This window comes from Magallana gigas, chromosome 8, assembly GCF_963853765.1.
Source record: "Magallana gigas chromosome 8, xbMagGiga1.1, whole genome shotgun sequence".
Lineage (NCBI taxonomy): Eukaryota > Metazoa > Mollusca > Bivalvia > Ostreida > Ostreidae > Magallana > Magallana gigas.
The window spans coordinates 11,316,605-11,338,724 of record NC_088860.1 but is presented as its reverse complement, the minus strand read 5'-3'; the positions used below and the strand labels follow the sequence as shown (position 1 = coordinate 11,338,724).

General features: G+C 34.5%; 2 protein-coding genes across 2 annotated transcripts; one reads left to right on the top strand and one right to left on the bottom strand.

The window, feature by feature from the left end:
• The first annotated feature begins 435 nt into the window (after window positions 1–435).
• Window positions 436–11,414, top strand: LOC105327611 (filamin-A). Its single transcript, XM_066068581.1, has 21 exons — window positions 436–1,002; window positions 4,828–5,023; window positions 5,116–5,181; window positions 5,274–5,487; window positions 5,620–5,731; window positions 6,158–6,345; window positions 6,633–6,788; window positions 7,236–7,367; window positions 7,505–7,631; window positions 7,722–7,859; window positions 7,993–8,169; window positions 8,333–8,476; window positions 8,587–8,712; window positions 8,836–8,982; window positions 9,096–9,200; window positions 9,316–9,501; window positions 9,622–9,726; window positions 9,952–10,128; window positions 10,268–10,417; window positions 10,554–10,721; window positions 10,998–11,414. The coding sequence occupies exons 1-21, from the start codon at window positions 684–686 to the stop codon at window positions 11,240–11,242; spliced, it is 3,378 nt and encodes a 1,125-aa protein (XP_065924653.1). The 5' UTR covers window positions 436–683; the 3' UTR covers window positions 11,243–11,414.
• Window positions 11,407–20,996, bottom strand: LOC105327651 (uncharacterized). The gene is made up of 17 exons (XM_020066982.3): window positions 20,841–20,996; window positions 18,328–18,476; window positions 17,495–17,625; window positions 17,099–17,222; window positions 16,606–16,674; window positions 15,876–15,970; window positions 15,027–15,105; window positions 14,610–14,777; window positions 14,423–14,506; window positions 14,217–14,308; window positions 14,007–14,093; window positions 13,685–13,745; window positions 13,431–13,538; window positions 13,172–13,236; window positions 12,959–13,030; window positions 12,668–12,837; window positions 11,407–12,264 (listed from the first exon to the last, which is right to left on the bottom strand). The coding sequence occupies exons 1-17, from the start codon at window positions 20,905–20,907 to the stop codon at window positions 12,020–12,022; spliced, it is 1,866 nt and encodes a 621-aa protein (XP_019922541.3). The 5' UTR covers window positions 20,908–20,996; the 3' UTR covers window positions 11,407–12,019.
• Between the last annotated feature and the right edge of the window lie 1,124 nt (window positions 20,997–22,120).

The window sequence follows — 22,120 nt, the reverse complement described above, 5'->3', positions numbered from 1 at the left end:
CATTAAAGAAATTTAATATAATCTCACACGACCGTAGATAGTTATAACTACACATTACTGTGTCATCAATTAAATAGCTTTTGATTTTGTTTTTGAGTGCGTTCTTTTGTCTTTGGTCCTTTTTAAAAGGAATCAAGCAGTTAAGTTACGTATATTTGCTTCGAGTAGAGGTTAAAATTCTGCGTGTTTCTTAATTCAGACTTGTATTCAGCGTTGTCAGAAACGTTGGTCCAAACTATATTTACTTCTACGTGTATTTAATGCATATTATTAAATAAACCTTGGCTGATATTAATGATTGAGTACAAAAGAGGACCAAAAACAAATGTATATTTCTCTAGAACGTGTTATCATATTGAAAACCAAAATCCAAAATCTTAATTTATTGATCGAAAAGGACACTTTACTGTGATATATATTGAAAAAGAATTAGTCAAATCCACGATATCTCCTATCTCAGGATAGCCAAAACATTTGCTTTGTTACATATAGGCTAATAAAACACCTCTTGAAGGCTAACACACCTAGGCCAATATCAAGATACGAACCCCCCTGTTGACTCTCGCCACAGGTAGATCGATAACCGGCGAGGTTGTCTCCCTTTTGTCAAGTTGTTATCAGACAGGTATTCCAGAATAAAGGTGTATCAATAATCAGTCGGAGCGTAAACACAGCCTACAAATATGTCAACGGTGGAGCCCGCCAGCCCCTCCCAGGAGAAAGAGCTCAGTAAGGTGTCTCCGGAGAACCGCTGGGTGGAGATTCAGAGGAAGACGTTCACTAACTGGATAAATGAACAGTTGAGTGTTAGTGGGCGGGTCATACAGGACATCGAGAAGGATTTCTGTGATGGAGTTACTTTGGTGGCGCTGGTTGAATCACTACAGTTCAAGAAGATCGGGAAGGTCATCCCCAACCCCACGGGGCGGATTCAAATGATCCAGAATGTGGCCCTGGCCTGTAAAGCCATCATGGAAGACAATGTCCGACTCGTTAACATTGGTGAGTGGATTGAGGAAGTATGGAGATTCTTAAAATGCCATTTATTCAGAGTTTAGAGATAAGCATTGAGTATTTGCTATTTTAATTTACTTGTAGTTTTTCTCTCTTTCTTTCTTGTCTTTTCCTTCACGTTATCAAAACACGTGTGCATTTATATTGTGAAATCAATTGATAATTTGGTAAGGTCCAAAACCTCTGAAGACATACTACAACTTCTGCAAGTAGCGAAATTTCATGTCGTTGTTTCGATTTCTGTTTTGTTTTCCACGAAAAAATAATATTATCATAAAACGTTAACAACTTTATATAATAACTTGTAGTTTGATATCTATTAAGTGCCTCTCCTCGAGAAACAATATTCCCTCAATGTCCACTCCTAATCGCCTATTTTAATGCGTGTTGTTTATTCTTATTATCACATGGTGTGCTCTAATCTTCCTGTGTTTTACAAAAATCCCATGATAACAGGTCCTTACATTCTTTCAATATAAAATAAAGCTCTAGATATGATGTTAAAGAAAAAAGGGGACAGGGAATAGCCAATAAATAGCTAGGTCTCTTTAAATGTAACCATATGTAATGATTTACAGCCGATCAACACAAACTCATTCAGACTTATCGTGCAGGCATTCCAAACTTATTTGTGTTGCTAAGTTCAGAGCTGCTACAAGTCAAGTTTGAAAATGAGAATAACCTCTGGAGTTATGAAAAAAAGTTATTTATGATACATAAATGTAGGTAAAAGTCGTAGATCGCTTGAATCATGTGAATTACGATTTTTTAAAGTTATTAGGGCGAAATTTGAAGGAAATTCTATTCTGAAACACCAGATGTAATCGAATTTTAGGTCTTTTAATTAATTTGAACATGTTTAGTGTGTATACACGTAATTACATAGTCTGAGAGTATGGCTTGCAACATACCGCAACTAAAGAAATTCAATTCAACTTATTCACATTACGAATTTTACATGAATGTTACAAGAGGTACAAATTATTATATACTAGTATATTCAATTCATTGACAAAAACCACATGTGGCGCAAGTCATACATATAGACAAATATTTAGTACATACTAGATGTTCTTATTTTAAATGCACCACGTATGAAATTACAGATATTTCTTGTTGATTTAACATCTGCTGGATTAAGAATTTTTTAAGATGAACATGCGATATTAAAAAAGTAAACAATATTCATTTCGTAGTTGTTTATAAAGAGGACATACAAATTAAACCAAGATGTTTATTTTCAACAACCGTGTGACAATTAATACAATAGATCTACATGTATCTTTCATTCATTTGAGTAATAGAGTTACAATATGTACGTATTAAATAACATTCTTGAAGAGCATAGCTATACATGTAGATTATATGTTTGTGGAAAACAGAAAACGTCATATATTTAATTATGAATGTACGAGTTATTTAATTATGAATGTACGAGTTAACTTTTTAAAAAATCGAGTTGGTACATGTATCTGCCAACAAATTACAGAATTTAAGAGCATTTGGTTTAACAATTTACTCGTTGAAAATCTTTTCAAATTTAAGATAATTAGACATTACAGCCATGCGTTTTACAGCAAAATCATGTACATGTATGAACAGAAAGGGTTTTTATCGAGTCATAACAAATGTTTTTGGATTTTGCTACAATTGATAACTTATAAAAATATTTTATTGTAATATGGGCAGCGGAAAGGGCAAAAAATACAATTTTACAAAATCAACGATAAACTCAATTCAGCAATCTTAAATAATATTATCAATGACCATAAGTGCAAAACCAACAGTCTTCTTTGCAAAATAAATGTACATAAAATCAACCAAAGATATCTAACTACAAATCAAACACAAAAAGTAAAACCAACAGACATAAATGTAAAACGAACATACATCAACATGAAACAAGCGGACGCACAAATAAACGCCAGGTGGCGTTTTTTGGGAAGCAATATGCGTCATCGATTATTGGAATCCGGGATGGTTCGCACCTATTCTGTTTCGTTCTGAGATGTTTCGCACCTCGATGTTTCGCACCTGCCTCAGAGCAAAACATCTTACTGTATTAAGATACTTTTCTCGTATCATTTTTCCTCTGAAATTAATTATTACCTATACAAGAATTGAAATATGTTTTTAAAAACCCATTGAAACGGTGCTTGCTTTTATGCATGCACGGCCAAGACAGCGTGCTTGCTTTATTAGGATTTTTATTTATTAATTTTATGAAGTTATGTCGTTTTATATCGTTCAGAACAAGAGGTGTGAATTATGTTGTGATAACAATTATAGCCTGTCCTTACTTGAGAATTACCTGTATTTTATTATGAAAAATTCGGGAATGTTAATGTAATTACAAATGTAAAATATTATATAGTTAGCATAGCTCTATTTTGAGGATCATTATTTAATTACATAAACTATCTGCTTGATCTTTACATTGCCCCCCACCCCCCCCCCCCCCCTCCCCTCCCTTGCATCCACTATTTAACTACGATTTTTACCAGTCTTATAAAATTAATATAAATTTAATCAAAAAATTAAAATTCTTATAGCAAAAGTCAAACTTAATCAAACCTAATCGTTTAGAATTCGATCTATTTCAATTTTTTTGTTTGTTGGTTTGTTTGTTTGTAAATTTTTAATTAACCGGATGACAGTAAATAGAAAATTGACAAAGATGTCAAGTTGTATAGTTTGCATTACTTCCACTCAGTAAAATTAAAGTGATACGAAATGCAACAAATGACTGACATTACGTGAATAGAGGCGTGAAAATTTGGTTTGCTATAATTATCTATACAGATGTGCCTTAGCCTGACGGAAACGGAAAGTCTTAGAGTAAACATTTTGTATAAATTGTTATCATCAAAATATTCATTAATTAAAGCTTAAAATGTTTTCTATAACGAAGTTTGATTTATTTCTCTACATTCTTATGCATTGCCTGTACAAGTAGATTGAAGAAAATATAAGACATGGCAGTATTCATGTCGATAAGCTTGAAGTATTCTGATACATGCACTTTATGAAATTTTAATTTACAATGAACATATGTCTTGTCGCATTTTGAAAATGTTTCCTTCAATTTTTTGTCTATCATCATGTTTATGGACAGGCACGTAGCATCGGGGGGGGGGGGGGGGGGGGGGGGGGGGCTGCCCCCCTTTTTTTTGGCTTGTCAAGATTTTTTGGATGAGCCTGCCCCCCCCCCCCCCCCCCCCAAACTTTCAAAAACGATGCTACGTGCCTGATGGATAACAATGAAATGACGTTTTTTTGGTTTTTTTTATAGAAGACTATAAGAAGACTATATGAATATTTCGAACAAATGTACGAGTATAAACAGGTCATTGAAATATCATTTTTAATTTTTAATAAATCATAATAAATATATCAACATCTCAGGGCGAAACAGAATAGGCGCGAACCATCCCGGATTCCAATAATCGATGACGCATATTGCTTCCCAAAAAACGCCACCTGGCGTTTATTTGTGCGTCCGCTTGTTTCATGTTGACGTATGTTTGTTTTACATTTATGTCTGTTGGTTTTACTTTTTGTGTTTGATTTGTATTTAGATATCTTTGGTTGATTTTAATTACATTTATTTTGCACGGAAGACTGTTGGTTTTGCAGTTATGGTCATTGATAATATTATTTTAGATTGCTGAATTGAGTTTATCATTGATTTTGTAAAAATGTATTTTTTGCCCTTTCCGCTGCCCATATTGTAACCCTGCCTGATGTTAAAGTAAAAGCATTTTGAAAATGAAACACATTCAAAAATACTTCACATAATGAAATGTTCCCTAGGAAATGAGGACATTGTCAATGGGAATGTGAAGCTGATATTGGGGTTGCTATGGCATCTTATCGTCCGCTACCAGATCTCATCCCGGAAGACGAAGGTTCCGCCAAAGAAGCTCATGATAAACTGGTTCCGGTTAATACTTCCGGAACTTGAAATTTCAAACTTTACTTCCGATTGGAGCACCGGAATACCGCTACAGTAAGATAAGCCAAACCAACTCGAAACTGATTCCAAAAAAAGTCCTTAGATGAAATGTGCCACTTTTTTAAATATGTTTTTATTTTTTTTAGCGCACTCATTGATCATCTTCGTCCAGGTACATCCCCAAACTGGCGAGAGCTCCACGCCAAAAATGCGTATGTAAATGTAATACATTTGTCTTATCAATTCCCCGAATGTTTATTAATTAAAAGTTCAAGAGAATATTCAACTTCTTTTGTTTATTCAGTGTAGAAAACTGTAGAAATGCAATACTTCTGGCTAAAGAGCACCTGAACATTCCACGGGTTATTAGTCCGGAAGACTTTGCAAGCGAGGCTCTGGACGAGTTGTCGGCCATGACATACCTCTCCTATTTCGTGAGGTCAGAATCGCCGGGATATTACGACACCTTAAACTGGGTTTGCAAGCAACTAAGGACTACCCAAATCACAAATCTTACGGTAAGGAATAGATTTTTTTTTTTCAGAAGACATCGAGGGTTATCTTTTACTAGATAATTAATTTAAAATCAAATGCAATGCTTAAACCATCATTGAATTTGCTGTTTTAAAAATGCATTTTTTTTTCTGCAGACGGACTGGAATGATGGATACAACCTGTGCTCTATTGTATCATCAATGGGAGGGGTGATCCCGGACTGGCCAAATATCGACAGAGAAGATAAAATGAAGAATGTACAGATGGGTATGTGTACTCTTAGTTTCACTGTCAGTAAAATAGTGTAATTGTAGAATTAAGCTCGCAATAGGACTAAGAAAATGCCAACAAAAAAAAATTGCTTATTTTAAATTAAAGCAATAGTACACTCACCTTTGCGTAAATTCTTAATCTATAAAGTGATTTCATTGATATTCGTTGGCGTCAATTTTCGTTTATTTAATGCAAATTACCGTGATCCTATCAATACAATACCTTATTAGAGATTGCACTTTGGAAAGTAACATATGATTTCGTGGATTAAATCTGCGACACGAAAATTGATGAATATTGATGAAACCACAGCATTGAAAAAGTGCAATTTTTATTCAGTATTGCTGTAATAAATACTCTTGATAATCTTATTCTGTATATACACAATAGACGCAACTTTGTCTTGACTTACACTTATAGCGATTGATGCCGGGAAGAGAATGGGCGTGGACCCGATCCTGAGTGCGTCCGAACTATCAGACCCCTCCGTCGATCATCTGAGTGTCATGACATATCTGAACCGGTTCCGGTACGCCACTCCGGTAAAATCAGACAACGAGAAACTGAGCATACAGGGAGACTTTGACAACCATCTGACTGGAGTTCAGGTATTAATACAGACATCACTTCAGGCATGATCGACGTTATATATCGTCCAACTTTTTTTTCTCGGTATTTAGAAATCAATTTTCATCGTCTCCAAAAGTGACTCTCTCCGTTTCATGTTTTTTTTTGTATTAATTGGATTGTATAAAAAGAGTATATTTTTATTAAATTCAATGAGCTCGAGGATATTGAAATTTATCACACTCTCTCAAATCTGGCTTGAATAATTAAAATCATGAACATGCATGTTACATAGACATTTCGACACTCTTGAAAATTCCCTTTCTAGATCCACTTTAAGCTGGTCATGGAGGACAAAGACGTTCAGAAGGAACTGACCAGTGTCCAGATAAAGAGCGCCAAGGGCAACCAGCGCTGTGACGTCAGCTGGAAGGACAAGTACGCCGACTGTCGCTTCACCCCTGCGGACCCGGGCTCTTACACGGTAAAACATAGATTATACTTCCCCCACATTATGATATTGTAAATCCTGGCTCTTTAAACAGTGAAGCTAATGCTTCACTCATTCTTGAAACAAAAAGACATTGCTGGAATAAGGCGTGCGTATTTTGTCCATTTTAATCAGCTGTAGTATTTCATTGTTATTCTGAGGGGTTGATGATGTAATTTTAAGGTTCATGAAAAACTTGGTTTTTTGGAGATCTTATTTCGTTACTAGTATACGCCTTATGTCAATGAAAAAGTACTTGGTAACGGAATTCAATATACTTTGCAATTATTGGTGTATGGAGGGGTACTTTACAATCTTTCACAATTCAATCTCGACGAATGATTTTTGTTCACTGTATAAATAGCATGATGATCGCCACAGAATGAATAATAAATGCATTAATACTGGCATACCAATTAAATTTGTCCGTTCTTTTTGCAGCTCAACGTTCTGTATAATGGTACTCCCTTAGTAGGTTGTCCTGTGACATTCAGTGTCAAGGCCGATCTCTCCAAGGTCAAACTTCGAACACAGTCCTCTTCGTGCATGGTTGGATCATCAAATGACATTGAAGTCAGTATTGTAATAAGTTCGATGTTCTTGATATTTTAAGCATTGTAGATCGACGACTTTTAGCCAATTTGATAATACGTGTATAAATGTATAAATGTATAAATGTATAAATGATGTGTTTTTATGTTTGGGAATAGGTTTTGTCAGAGTCTGAAAGCAATGAAGTATTAATCGAATATTGCTCACCGAATGAGGAGGTCAAATCGCTGACGACACTATATGAAAATGGCGTCTTTTCCGCCATTTTTAGACCAAAGTCAGTCGGTAAGAACATGATATACAATGACGTTTTACACATGCTAATGTTTTGATTAAATAACAGAAAGTGATATTAACGGGAACTGATTCCGCTAGGTCTGTGGATCGTCCATGTGTTCTGTCAGGGGGAGGAGATCTCCAGCAGTCCTATTTCATTTGACGTCTTCGATCCCCAGAAAGCATGGTTATCCGGGCCACAGAAAGGAATTGTGGGAGAGGAAGTTGTCTTCACAGGTGTGACAATACTCATAGTATCCAATTGTATTATTATTAAATGAGAACTTATTTTAAAATGTAGGACCTAGTTTAAAATGTAGGACCTATGAACTAGTTGATGGTCTTGTTTTTTTTATTTTTTGCCTGATAGTGAACTACAGCGAAGCCGGGATAGGTGATATCGAGGCTGCAGTGCGGAATGTCGGAAAGGAAATTGTCTGCGAGGTCAATGAAACGGAATACAATGGAATAAAAACTATAGAGTTTGTTCCTCAAAACTCAGGAATGTTCTTTGTGTACTGCAAGTTCAACAACACGGAAATTACAGGTTGCCTATCCTCCGGATTGCATATCCTAAACCAACAAAAATAAATATTGCTATGAAATTATGATTAAAAGGTTTCTTGAATTTTTTAAGGGGGTAAAATGATCAAAATTCTAGTAAGTTTACAGTGATTGGTTACAATTTATGATATATCTTTAAAATACAGGGTCTCCAAAAAGTATTGATGTGGTGGATCCGGGCCAAATTGTTGTGACTGGTGAAGGTTTAACTCGAGGTTTGAGGGGGAAGGAATGTACATTCCAGGTTAACATTGGAGATCTGGGAGGAAACATAAGTGTCACTGTCGAAAGTAAGCAACATATATATACGGACCAATTCACGTTGATTTCATGCCGATATAAACTGATATGAGTTTTGTACATGCATTATGTGTATAGAAATGTTTGTCTTGCTTGTAAGATGAAGGTAAAGAAGTGGACACCTCGTGGCGTGAGGCAGGGTCCTCTACATACATTTTCTCGTATGTACCTAGCAATGCAGGGACCTTCAAGATAAATGTCAACTGGGATGAAAGAGCAGTCCCAGGTTTGTGTAATTAAAACATGTAATTTCAAATATTTTTTCCTAAAGAACATCTTTTTTATTTATTTTTAAAGATGTTACAGTAATTCTTATAATGATTGAGATATTGACTTTATTATTCAAAAGGAAGTCCATTCTACGCAAAAATCACGGATAGATCACGCGTGACTCTGATCACGGACCTCACGGATCTGATGGACGAGAACGGACACTTGGTCCTTGATTGTGGAAAGGAAACACAGCTTCTTTATGACATAAGTGCCGCTGGCCCAGGTAAGTAGTGGGCTTAAAACAAAAGTAGATTTCAGATTCCGCTAAGTCTCTTTAAATCCTTTTTTGTAAAAGTGTGTATCTTTCGTGTCTTAAATATATCACCTAATCTTCAGGAAGGATGACAGCTATTGTTCTGTCTCCCCGGGGAAAGCTTAAAGTAGAGACACGAAAACCAAAGAAAGAGGAGATGGAGATTGCTTTCACAGCAGTTGAAGAAGGTAAAATATTATTGTTTCGTTTTGTTAAATTTAGTCTGAATTTGTGAAAAAAAAACAAGCAAACAAAATGCAGGAATATATTAAGGCGTTATACAAAATTGAGTAAAATTTGTAGGTGACCATTACATCCACGTGTATTGGTCGGATGTACCTCTGGATTCTTCGCCCATACTGGCGTATTGCCCAGGGCCTCCACTTCCGGTTGATCACACAAAAGTTGTCATTGAGGGCAAGGGCAAAGAAAAGGCACGAGCATTAGTACCAGCGGAGTTTCTTATCAATGGAAGATTTGCAGGACCTGGTAAAGAATCTAACTCTGTTCATCTCTCTCTCTCTCTCTCTCTCTCTCTCTCTCTCTCTCTCTCTCTCTCTCTCTCTCTCTCTCTTTTTTTCTTTATGAGGATATCTTTTTAATCTACAGGAACACCAAGAGTGCTGTTAAAGGGCGTTAAAAAGGATGTACATGTAAACATTACACCTATGAAGTATGACCGATACAAATGTACATACAGTGCCCCAAACCCTGGTACGTGTATCTCTATTTACCCACGATGTATGCAATCTATAGGTGGCTAATAGATAATAATTGAACTTTTACGTTTTACATCTTGAATTGTGGCTTTTATAATTCAAATTAGGAAAGTAATTTTGATCAATTGAAATACTTAGTGTTTAAGTACAATTACAACATGACTTTCCCTTCTACTTTTTCCGTCGACTTAAGCTCTGTTTGTTTGTTTTATTATTTTAGGAGCCTATGTATTATATGTTTATTGGTCAGAACAACTTGTTCCTAAATGTCCGTATAAGATCACAGCTTCCAACAAAGGGGCAAGTGGCAAGGTAAAAGTTACTGGTCAAGGTCTGAAGGGCGGTTATGTAGGTCAAGAACTTCATCTAGATGTCGATACAACTGAAGCTGGTTTCGGTAAGTTTTCTTCTAACAGAATACATGGGCTTTGTTATTTTCTTTGTTAAATTTCAGGATGAAATCACTTGTTAAAACATAAGAAGTGCAATAGTCCCATCTAAGATAACGGAGTAATGTGGGCTGATTTGTTCTCAAGGTGAAATCAAGGTCAGCTGTCACGGAGAGCTCCGGGAGGCAAGATGTGACGTGTTCGACCAACGTAATGGTATTTATAAGGTGCATATGTACCCTAGGGAGGCGTGCAGACACCGACTCGAGATCACGTATGATCACGAACACGTGCCAGGTATACTTTTTTTGTCGTAAATGCATTAACATGTATATGATAATTCAATTGATATAAAGCCTAGTAAATGAATAGAGATGGAATTCAAATATCTGTATTCAGCATACATACGAAATAGGATATTTTACTTGTACAGGCAGTCCATTTAAAATCCCGGTAGGGGAGCCTCCCGACCCGAGAAAAGTCCGAGTCTATGGGCCTGGAGTCCAGGACGGACTTATCCAAACCTTCGAGAGTAAATTTTTGGTGGAGACTTCCGGCGCAGGCGCTGGACAGTTAGCTGTGAGGATAAGGGGGCCTCGAAGTAAGCTCAAGATTCAATCTCTTTTCTATAACTTTCGTTCACGAAGTTAACGCATAAGTTAATATTGGAAGTCAGTTTGTGGCATAATCGCGTAATTTTAAATAAATATATACTAGTATACAATTCTTTAGAATTTCATACTCATTTTAAGTGATTTGAATAAAAGCGTTATGGGGGTAAATAGATTGAATGCACGCCCATTAATAACTAAATAATGAATAAATACGTGAATACCTGTTCAATTTATCTAATGTCCTAATAAACGTCTTTTGTAAGGTGCGTTCAAGGTCAATATTCAAAGAGAGGAAGAGAATGACAGGACTGTTCTGTGTTCATACAGCCCAGAGGAGCCCGGGAAATACGTCATCAATGTCAAGTGGTCGGGGCGCCACGTCAGAGGAAGCCCATTCAATGTACAGCTGTTCGAATCCCAGGCAGAACTGGACAATTACCTTGGCAACAAAAAGGGGTTTTTCGTGGAAAAAACAAAAGCAAATATGCAATGGCGAGCCGAAATTTGATTTTTGTTTATTTTACTATATTTTTGCATTTGAAAGTTGTTAATAGTGAATGTATTGATTTTGTGTTCTACAAGTTTAATACTTTTATTGTTTGGAATTGTTTTGTTGTCAAAGATGTCAGTTGTTTGTCATTACATTTTTTAAAGCTAAATAAAAATCAAAAAGAAAATAACACTAGTTTATCTTATAACTGTTTTCCATGATGTGGATTATAAAACAGTCATTATATAGGTACATAAAAGATATCTATATATATTACAGTGTCAATAAAAATCTGCTTTGTAGATTACAATAAATTAGAACTGTACATCTCGATTTGAGTTAATAACTAAAGAGGCATCATAATGACCGATATTTAATGTAAATGCTTAGCAGCCAACAGCAAAACCCCCGCAACAAAAACACCATTCTTATATATATTTTTCTGTATAAGATATAATCAAACTACTAGTTTTTCACATAATATTCCTTAAACGTTAAATTTTCTCTGTATAATAACAATTCAGAGCACCCTAAATTACATTCACCGCATAGGAAGGCAAAATTATGGCTTTATTTGAGCACAAAATAAACAACTATACAATAAGACTATCAAAAAAGTAAACAATTCTGAATTCTTAAAAAAATGAAAGCTTCTACTCAATCTGCAAACGACTGCTGCAACATTTAAAAGATGAACAAAGTCTGAAACGAATGCATACCCACATTGACATATTCCAAAATAAATAATAACAACATTCAATACAAAAATAACCCTCTACATAACAATGATAGACGTTAAAATCGCCTACATAACAAATGAACTACAAGGGACAAAAACAGTGATATATGAAACAAACAAGATGCAGTGGTTTGTCCTGCAGCCGATGAGGTGTGAGGAGACAGTATTGGGTTTGGGTTTGGTGCCACTAGGGGCGTGGCACTGGCTATCCAATCGTTGATGATTTCCTCCAGGATATCAAGCCCAATAGGTCCTAACTTTAGTATTTGGTGATGGAAATCTTTGACACTGAACTTGTTACCTGTGAAATGGAATGATGGGTAGGTTTCGATAACCAGACAAGATTATTATTGATGCTAAAGCTCAATATCATTATCCGGAGGTACAAGATTTGTGTAAGATTGAACGACTCTCTTTTTAAAAAGAATTAAGATGGCTCGATGGTCGTGGCCATTTTTTGACTAAACTGATTTCCTATAGAAGAAGAGCTCTATATCAAAATATAAAATGTGTCTAAATTTTAAAGGTTAAATGTATACTAGGTTTTTACAAAATAATAGTTTGCAGCTAAACAAATAATATCTTGAAATTCTAAGCAGATCTAGATCTATGGTTAATTTGTTGACCACCCAGCCTCCATAGACACCTGGTATTAGTAATCAACACTGCCGTATCATTGATATAATGGGTTCACATAGCCTTACCTAACATAGTTTCTGCCCGTCGGCGAAGTTCCCTGATTTTCAACTCCCCTACTTTATAAGCACATGCTTGTCCAGGCCACGTGATATACCTATCTATCTCCCTAGCAACTTCTCCTGTTGGCGCGTTTGTATATTTTTTCATAAACTTGATAGCCCTTTCTTTTGTCCATCTGAAGAAGATCATGGAACAAAACTGTTCACATCAATTGGTACATGTTCATTTGAAGAAATAGACTTTTAATATTTATAAGGTTAAAAGATATTTAAATGATCTATAAAAACACTACTCACCCAAAAGCATGGATACCCGTGTCCACTACCAAGCGACAAGCCCTGAATATTTCCGACATATATTTTTGAAACCTGAAACAAATTTCAACCGTTTTCAAGATTCCACTACTTTAATATATCGGTATTTTAAATAGCACAGTATGTTATTTTGAAACTAAACATGATGGGTAAGATCAGGAAATGCTGTAACAAAAACCGAACAATATAACTCACATGTCGACAGGAGTCTCATAGAAGCCTAATTCTATCCCTAAATGTTCCGCATACAGTGCCCATCCCTTCAGAAAAGAAAGATGCAAAGATTATGAACACAAGTACGAGAAATATTCTAAACTGTTAATTTTTTGAGAAAAACAATTGTAATGTATCATGAAATAAATATTAATTCAAATTACAATCATTTATACCGGCTAGAATGAATTTCCCATTTTCTAACCCCTGTTTTCACTATTTAGACTTCATTAAACCCTACCTCTGAATATGCTGCATAGGTTGGGTATGTGAACGGTATTGCGAACCTCCGCCGGTATAACGGATACTGCCGGTACAGCGGTAGATTCTGCTGCCTCTTGTAACATTCCTAAAGTGATGACGTCATAACAATCCTCATTAATTTAATTGTGTCGTTAAGATTCCAAAATATACATGTAGCTAATGAAACATTACATGTAACATGAACTTACAAAACATTCTCCAAAGGATTACAAGAGATGACGTCACTTTTACCTGAAAATGGTGCCCTGGGTAGGTTTCGTGAAAAGCCAATGGGAGGACATTAGAATTGGTCCTACAACAGAAAGCTTTTTATGATTCCGTTTTTTTAGGAAGACATTTCCGTGTCAAGTTAAATGAATTATTATATTTCGAATTTAGAATAGAGATAGATAACATTACACGGGGTTAATTTCGTTAAAGCATGAACAAATTTATACATTACTAGTACATGTAGTTATACATGACGCTGAAATCAACAATACTTTGGGTATATTTATTAAAATTAGAGATTTCAGACGTTTTTTATTACATTGCCTACAATATGTTGCATTACCTATTCTCATAGAATGTATTAAGGTAGAACACATTTTTGGTGTAATGGCCTCTTGCCGGAACTCTGGAATTGTTGAATAACTCAATTCTGGAAAATCAATAAAAAAGCATTGTTTAAGGTATTCGATTTGCAGTGTACCTTTCTTATGTATTTTGGTAACTCATTATAAAAAGAAACAGTGTTAATTGGTAAATTACAAATGGTTAATACCGTAAAGGGGTTAGTGGAATTCTGTGGAAGACCCGCCACAGCGAGTCGCGCGCGCGGTCAATGACGCCCCTGTATACCTGGTAAATGTTCCACTGTAAAAGATGAGAGAGTGACAGTCTTCCTTTATTTCGCAAGTACATCGTATACAATTATAATCGTTTAAAGTTTAAAGTATTTCTCTTGAAAATAAATCTGTAATGTCTTACCTTTTTGTCTTGTTGGCGGTTTTTCGTTTGCCAAAATTGGAGGAATTCGGATATTTTCCCGGTAAATCTATGCTGTATCATAATCTGAAATTACATATTTTTCAAATAAACCAAGCACATATACTTCCGGAATTTAATGAACTCTTTGACAGCAAAAATAAAGATAACCAATCACAAAATTTCGTACCTTTCTCATAAGTCCTTCTAACCGCTCCACCTCCCGATACCCCAGGCTGTGTATTTGTGAGGGGGTGAGGTGGGTCCCTAAGTGGTAGTCCAGACAGGCCTGGTAGTACTCCTGACCCCCCGGCATGGAATGGACCCCGATGTTCGGACGTGTCGCCGGGAAATATTCCTACTAGAGGTAATTAACACCTTCATTTTACTAAAAAATTACATCAAATATTATGTTTCTTTACTTAGTTTACCATTTTTCTTTTTTATTTTGGATTTTACTCTTACTTAAAATTAGAAAAAAAAATCTTCTCTGATTGCTAGTAGCATTTATTTAATATTTATTCTTCTGAATTCGAAAATTAAGAATTCTTGTACTAGTATAGAGGAATTTAAAAAAAATGCACGAATTATAATGTTAATCACTGACCGTGCTAATAAAAGTCTGTAGATTCATCAATGACTCGGCTAGTTTGTCTGTACTAAGGTTCCAAGCCTTTAGAAGATTGCTATGGGCCGGTGAAATAAATACAAACAGTTCAAACAAGATGTTGTGCAAATGAAAACATTTGTTTAGCAATCACTTTTAATGACAGGTGGATGCTTTTTAAGTTCAATGATACTAAAAACAAAAAGAGCTAATTTAAATTATGATTAGCTATTTTTATGCTGTAGACTATATAAGATTAAAAAATATCTATTGGTCATCGTGTATTTAACTGTACCCAACAATTAGCAATTGTTACAGCTCATATAATAACAAAAAAATCGTGGTCATGTCATAAATTTGAATTTTGTGTAGGAATCTTATACTTATAAGTAATCAATTCTGACTCCGGTTCATTTGGTATACCAGACACCAGTTGTGCTTCGTGTATGAAGATTGTATGTGTCATTTTCCCTTGCAAAAATCAAATTATTTACTCCTAAAACTACATACATTACACAAATAGCATAATACATACATGTAACTATATTCTTTGTATTTTATGATAACAAATTACTTTGAAAAACGGGCTGCGGATCAGTAAATATATAACCTAACCTTGATTTTGATAAAAAAAATAAATATTTGCTGCAAATTACGGGAAGGCCAATATCAGATTGTATTTGACCTTAACCCAAAGGCCAACCATGCCAATTTTGAAGCCACAGACACAATACGACAGCCAATGGATATATTTAGTGCGGCTTTTCTGATTACAGTTGCAATAAAACGGCAATTCCAACAGTCATCAATTTTTATCTGATATCTGGCGATAAGATAAAGGATGCATACCTCTGAGAGTGTTGCGAAGAACCATTCACACTTTTCCGATTTTGGTGTTGGTATACGAGGAACACGTCACTCCATATGCTCTCTAGAGTCCCGTTCTGTAAATGACGTTCCATAATTATAATTTATCTTAAAATTATTTGATATGAGGAAGAAATTTATCACAAATAAAAGTAAATAGCACGTTAGAAATTTAATAACATGGATTACCTAAAACGTTTTGAGTTTTGAGTTTTTTCAAAGGAAAGATAAGGTGACCAACATGTAATGAAGCTGTATGATTTTTTTTTAAATCTGATTTTTTAAAAAAAATCTCTAGTAGAGTCGCTAGAGGAAAAATTATCAAATAATAATTATTCAGTGTATATAAGCTGTATACATGTAAGATTTCATCGTCTATTATACCGGTAATTTGAAACTGTTTCTAATCGAAAAAGTGAAATTATGAAAATTTATTAAATATACTGTGGAATCTTTAGAGTTCGTGATGGCTCAATTTTCGTGGTATTCGTGGGTACCTTTCCTCCACGAATTTACATCCTCTACGAAAACAAATATAGAAAGAGTTATCTTTGTTACTAAAAACTAAAACCGACGCATTCACGAAATTACACCCCGCGAATAAGCAAAAAAAACAACACCACAATCCACGAAAATTGGCCCCCACGAAATCAAATGATTCCACGGTATATGTCACAAACATATATATACTAGTATAGTAAGGAATTGCTACCATAGATATGAAATGGTTGGTCCTGTTCAGTTTGATGGCTCTTCTCATGAGTGAAATTTGCTCTTCAATCTACAGAAATGAAAAACACATTTATTGCTCCTAAAGGAAACTTACCGTAGTTAACTTTAATTGAAGCAAGGAAACAGCCCAGGAATATCATCAATGTATTCCTATTCATCTAGTACATGTATTTGATTTCTGACTGTATATTCCTACTTCGTCTGTTTTTTATGATTTCAATGTGTACTTTATCTACTTCTTTTGATTGTTATTAAGCTTTTTAATGGACATTCAGTTTCCAAGTATAAAAAGAACTATCTTAAAGTTTGTTGTTTTCCAGCTTTTGAGTGTGATGTAATGCGGTTCAAATGAAAAATGATTTACCTTCTCGTCGGAGAAAAATTATTAGTCAGACCTTAATTTTTTTCTCTAAAGTTTAACATTATTCTTAACATTCTGAATTGATGAAAATCTCAGATCAAGTTAAACTTGCTTGCTGTGGAATGGCTTGAAGTCGTAAAACATATTTCTCCCGGTCTTGTGTCGTCTTCTTAGTAATCCAGTCGCGGTGCTTCAAAGGTGCCTCGAGGAAATTGATCGGGTTTAGATGTCCCCATCTGTAAAACAAAGCAAAATAGCATTACAATGTCCATGAAATACGTAACAATCAAATATGCGCTATATATAAAATCTTGCATTTTTCAGACTGATACTGGTGATTAAAAGTAAAAAGGTTGCTAGTAATTTATCCTTTTTTCTAAAGGTTTTCTTAAGACGTTTTTATATTGTTTGGACGTGGCATTGCAATATTTTTCAATTATGCATAATTACAATGCATACTTTTTTGATCGACGGCTGGACATAGGTGAAATGATTGCCTGTAACTTACTCTCTGAATTTGTAGCCTTTCAATATAGTTTGGACGTGATAGCGCAGTATTTTCCAATCATTCAATTCATCCCGGCTCAGTGGGTTTCTGTCTATATTTTCCAGCTGCTGCAGGAGCTGTATATTCCGGTTCTGTGTGTAGACAAATAAAATTAATTTCATTTTACCCCCAAATAAACAATGCCCATTTTGCGTAGTCAGGTTGTACGGGAATAATCAAGCATAAATCACTCATTCCTTTGAAAAACTTGGTTATCAGATCCAGACGAACACAAAACCACAATTAAAAAACTTTTTGTAACTTCTTAATCTTTTATCGGTATAAAAATCAGTACTACATATTAAGACTCTAATCTTTATATCCTTAAGATACCTACTTAGATATCTCTGTTTTAAAGGATGCATGTAGGATTGATAATTCACATGTTCACGTATGTCAGAGATAACAAACCAGACAAAAATGAAAGGAATAATTGAACTAAATTAAGAATAGGTTTTTCATTGCAAATTGAAAATGAAAGACGTTTTATTGAAATTTCATATCAATGTACCACGAATTTCTTTTAAGTGAAATTAGCGTTCATGAAAGTTATAAAGGGGGGCTTAAAGTAGGAAACTTTTTTTGTAAGTGGTTTTTAGTTTTGTAGTATTGTTTTGTATTATGACATAAGATTGTTTTGAAGACAGTAGAGACCAAAATAAGAATAACTTAATTATTACTCTGCCGTGGAACTGGAAACACACTATTTAAGTACAGTACTACACTGTATATAGAAGTCGTTTTTGCTTTAATATTTTTTTCTGGTTGTAAAACTAGTATGCGATGATTCTAACGTTTCGTCTCTCGAACCCCTGGAATGTGTAGGACTCCGCCCGTCCGTCGTTCGGGGAAAGCCCCGAGGATTCAGAGAATTCTGGAAACTCGTCTTGTATGATCTCCAACAGCTTCTGCTCCAAGGCTCGCAGTTTCAGACCTTCCTGACCTGAAATGTATAGTTAACTCCTACAATTGGTTAAAACCCTGCAAATTAAAATGTTTTGGATGCTTAATTATGTCTCATTTTGTAACTTGACTGAGCAAGCACTGTAAAGACGAAGCAGAAGCTTAAGGACAAGAGTGGCGTCATAATGAGGTTAATTAATATCAAAGGTTAGAGCAATCTATTAAACTCCAACTAGCAAAAAGACAAAATCCAAGCTAAAAATTACAGATTGACTAAGTCATGACCAAATTCTAAACTTAATGACCGACTGGATATCAAAGGTCAAATCTTTCAAAGGTCAGTGTCAGACATGTTACGAGTTGCAAGACTATTTGGTGTTATAATACACCGTTTGCACAACCTTAATAAATTTGGGGTAAAAATTTCAAGTCAGTGTTAGATTGAATACCAAGTGCAAGGTCATTATTTTTAGATAGGTTAAAATTTATTTCAAACAATGTGTCATATTCACGCAGTGCAGCTTTGGTTGGCGATATGCTAGTACTACAATGACAGTACGAAGCCCAAGTAAAACCTAAAACATCATCCAGATTCCTTGCTATATAAGATAAGTATAACCGACCAATGAAATTAGCTGTCTGTCTGTTATCAACTTGCAGATATACCTTAAGTTTGATGCATTAAAGACCCTTCAAAACCGCCCGCGTCTATAAGAACTATAAGAATGTCCTATCCCCGATAAGCATCTCTTAAAATTCATTCATAAAATGCGCACTTCCCAGACATCGAAATCCAAAAACGAGTGGAGCAGACATTTTTCCACCAGAATCCAGGCGTCTTGACCTGATTAACCCAGTAAATAGGTGTACGTCTGCTAATGATCCGGGTCGTTTGCCATATTATCCGCGATAATACCCACTATTCCCTGCGGGCAGATGTACTAAATACCGCCGGTGTTGCTGCGATTGCCTGAGCCAGCCATCTTTTGCTGGTACATGTATACCCTCATGCCATGCAGATGTCTTGACGAAATTCTTCAAATCGTCAGCCAATATTTCATTGCTAAAATCTCGCGGGTACACCAAGTGCTCGTAATTGATCGTCGGAGGGGGGGGGGGGGGTAACTAGCATTTCTTATGCAAGGTTAAGTTTTGTAAGAAATGGAGGAAAACCCCTTCTTATCAGTATTTTTGTTTGTGTTGAATAAAACAATCATATCATGAATAGATGAAATACCTCAATAACGCTGTATGTACCATACCCACTCGTAAAGTTTAGCTAATAAATTTCTTTGCAAATACTTTGGGTTAAGAATTTTATGGGGATTCTTTAATTTGATTATTTTATTAAAGTCACTAGTATAAGTATATTTATCCCGCAGTTTTCTTACATTTTACGTCTGGCGAACATGTAAAAAGGTATACAGTATACATGTATTTGCAACTATTTGCAACTTAATTAAATCATAGGTTGAATTGATAATAAATATAAAGCTTAATAATAAACCAATTTTTTTTTCGGTAGATTCAGATTGATAAGCTTCCATGAACACATACATGCATATTCTTTCATCATAAACTATTTACGAAAAAGCTAGACAGGCAGTATGTTGAATATATTTGAGGAAAAGGGGAGATATGACAAAGAATGCAAAGGGAAATCAAAGTATTGGACATGCAATCATAAGTTGTAAAAGCAATTTAAGATATTATGTCACAACAATGTCTTATCTTTACCGGTTCCAGTAAAAATATGTGCATTAGAAAAAAGATGCCAAAATATTTTGCTAATTTTTTTCCCACTTGTTAATCAAATTTGATAAATGGAAAAGTTCAGCTAAAGAAATATGAAATGGTTTTAAACGTTTTAATGTTTTCCAAATTGCACGATTTTTCTCTGTTTCGTGTCAAGATATTGACCTCAAAGACAAATTTAATTGCAAAATGTTTAATGGTTTGTCTGGGCCTTGTTACGTCACAACTTAAATGTGAAAATGTTATGTCGTGTCCTTCATATTTGTCAAAATGATAAAGCCATTAGAATTGACAACCCCACTTCCTGGATATTTATGTAGACCACGGACTTTGGGCAAAAATAAAACAACAATATCAAAAATAAAAACAATATGCTAAAATTAAAATTAAACAACCAGATGAGAGTTATTTCCCAATGTATTAATTGATAAGAAAATTAGATTCATTAGCAACTTTTTAGTAAAATGATTTTAGTAAGTTTTTATTGAATACTGGTGCAAATTGATAACAACTTACTAGTACCGTAAAAATACAAATTTTAGCAAGTAACATGTATATAACTGAATCTAAATTGGTGCAATTAATTGCGGTTTGTTCCTAAATGAATAATTGCGGTAACAAATAGCAGATTTCTACCGGCAATATTTACCTTGAGAAGCTTGCACAAAGCCCAAAATAACCAAACAAAACACAGTCACTCCACCGGCACTCTGCATCCTTGGCTTTGGTTACCGCGGCAGGTAGTGGCCAAATTCACCCTCTGTACCGGTATTAAGTCATTTCTACATGTATCTCCCTCCAGCAGAGCTGTGAAATGATTGGATAACAAGGTGTGATGTTTTTGTTATGCAAAATGCAACACTGGTTTTTTTAGGGGCAATTAGGTTCAGGACGCTTCTTTTATATGTATGTTCATTCACTGCGTGTTCGAATTTAAAAATTATTTCTAATTAAATTAAAAAGAGTAAAGCAACTACATTGTAAAAGTCTTACAGTTTGATTTATGTATCATTTGTTGTGTTTGATTATAATTCAAATTATATTTAAATGACTTCATAATTTTACCATATATATATATATATATATATATATATATATATATATATATATATATATATATATATATATATATATATAATTTTTAAAACACATGTCAAAGTCTTATGACTATGGAAGGAAATTGAATCTATATACTTGTATATGTGAAACACTACACAAAAAAATTTAAAAAAAATATACAGTATAATTTGTATATCTATATATCAAAATTATATCACAAAATTAACAGTTTTAGATAAAAAAAAAAAAATTCAAATTAGTACATTAGAGTTTTACTTATATCCACGTATATATACACAATTCTAATTTTAAAATAATTCAAAAATTGTAAATTATTTTTAATTTTTTATATTTACACTTGGAAAAAACCCCCTAGAACTCTACAAGTTATTCGAACTTAGCTGCATAGAGTCGTCGAAATAAGCATTCTATTAAAAAAAATCCTTCATTACCGGGACAGGAATGAAACAAAACGATTAATGAATGAATATTATGAACTTTAACTTGCACTCATAAATATAAAGTAAAGACCTTATCAAACTGCAAAAATAAGATTTTATTTGAAATTAAAGAGATGTTAAAGACTTAGAGTTTCTTAATATATGCGCCGTTTACTGTTTCTCTGTGTTATTACTCTTCCCCGACTGAATGGGATCCTAGAAACCACAGGTTCTCCTACAATCTCGGGAATTCAATGGATGTGGTTTGTGGAGGTCAATACACTTGGCATTAGCATTTTCAAAACAATAATTTCAACAAAACTGTCAAAAGAAATTGAGAGATAAGCCAAACAACACTTCAAACAAACAGATAAAGTAAAGACATCGATCCTGTAAGCAAGGTGATTGTTGTTGTACATGGAAGTAGTTA

What these genes read in the sequence shown, in the direction of transcription:
- LOC105327611 (XM_066068581.1), top strand. Translation starts at nt 684, where the DNA reads ATGTCAACGGTGGAGCCCGCCAGCCCCTCCCAGGAGAAAGAGCTCAGT. An exon ending in GAGCTCCACGCCAAAAATGC is followed by an intron (nt 5,182 to 5,273) that starts GTATGTAAATGT and finishes TTGTTTATTCAG; the next exon opens with TGTAGAAAACTGTAGAAATG. An exon ending in AGAGGAAGTTGTCTTCACAG is followed by an intron (nt 7,860 to 7,992) that starts GTGTGACAATAC and finishes TTTGCCTGATAG; the next exon opens with TGAACTACAGCGAAGCCGGG.
- LOC105327651 (XM_020066982.3), bottom strand. Translation starts at nt 20,907, where the DNA reads ATGCAGAGTGCCGGTGGAGTGACTGTGTTTTGTTTGGTTATTTTGGGC. An exon ending in ACCGCCAACAAGACAAAAAG is followed by an intron (nt 14,309 to 14,422) that starts GTAAGACATTAC and finishes CATCTTTTACAG; the next exon opens with TGGAACATTTACCAGGTATA. An exon ending in TATGAGACTCCTGTCGACAT is followed by an intron (nt 13,031 to 13,171) that starts GTGAGTTATATT and finishes AATTTGTTTCAG; the next exon opens with GTTTCAAAAATATATGTCGG.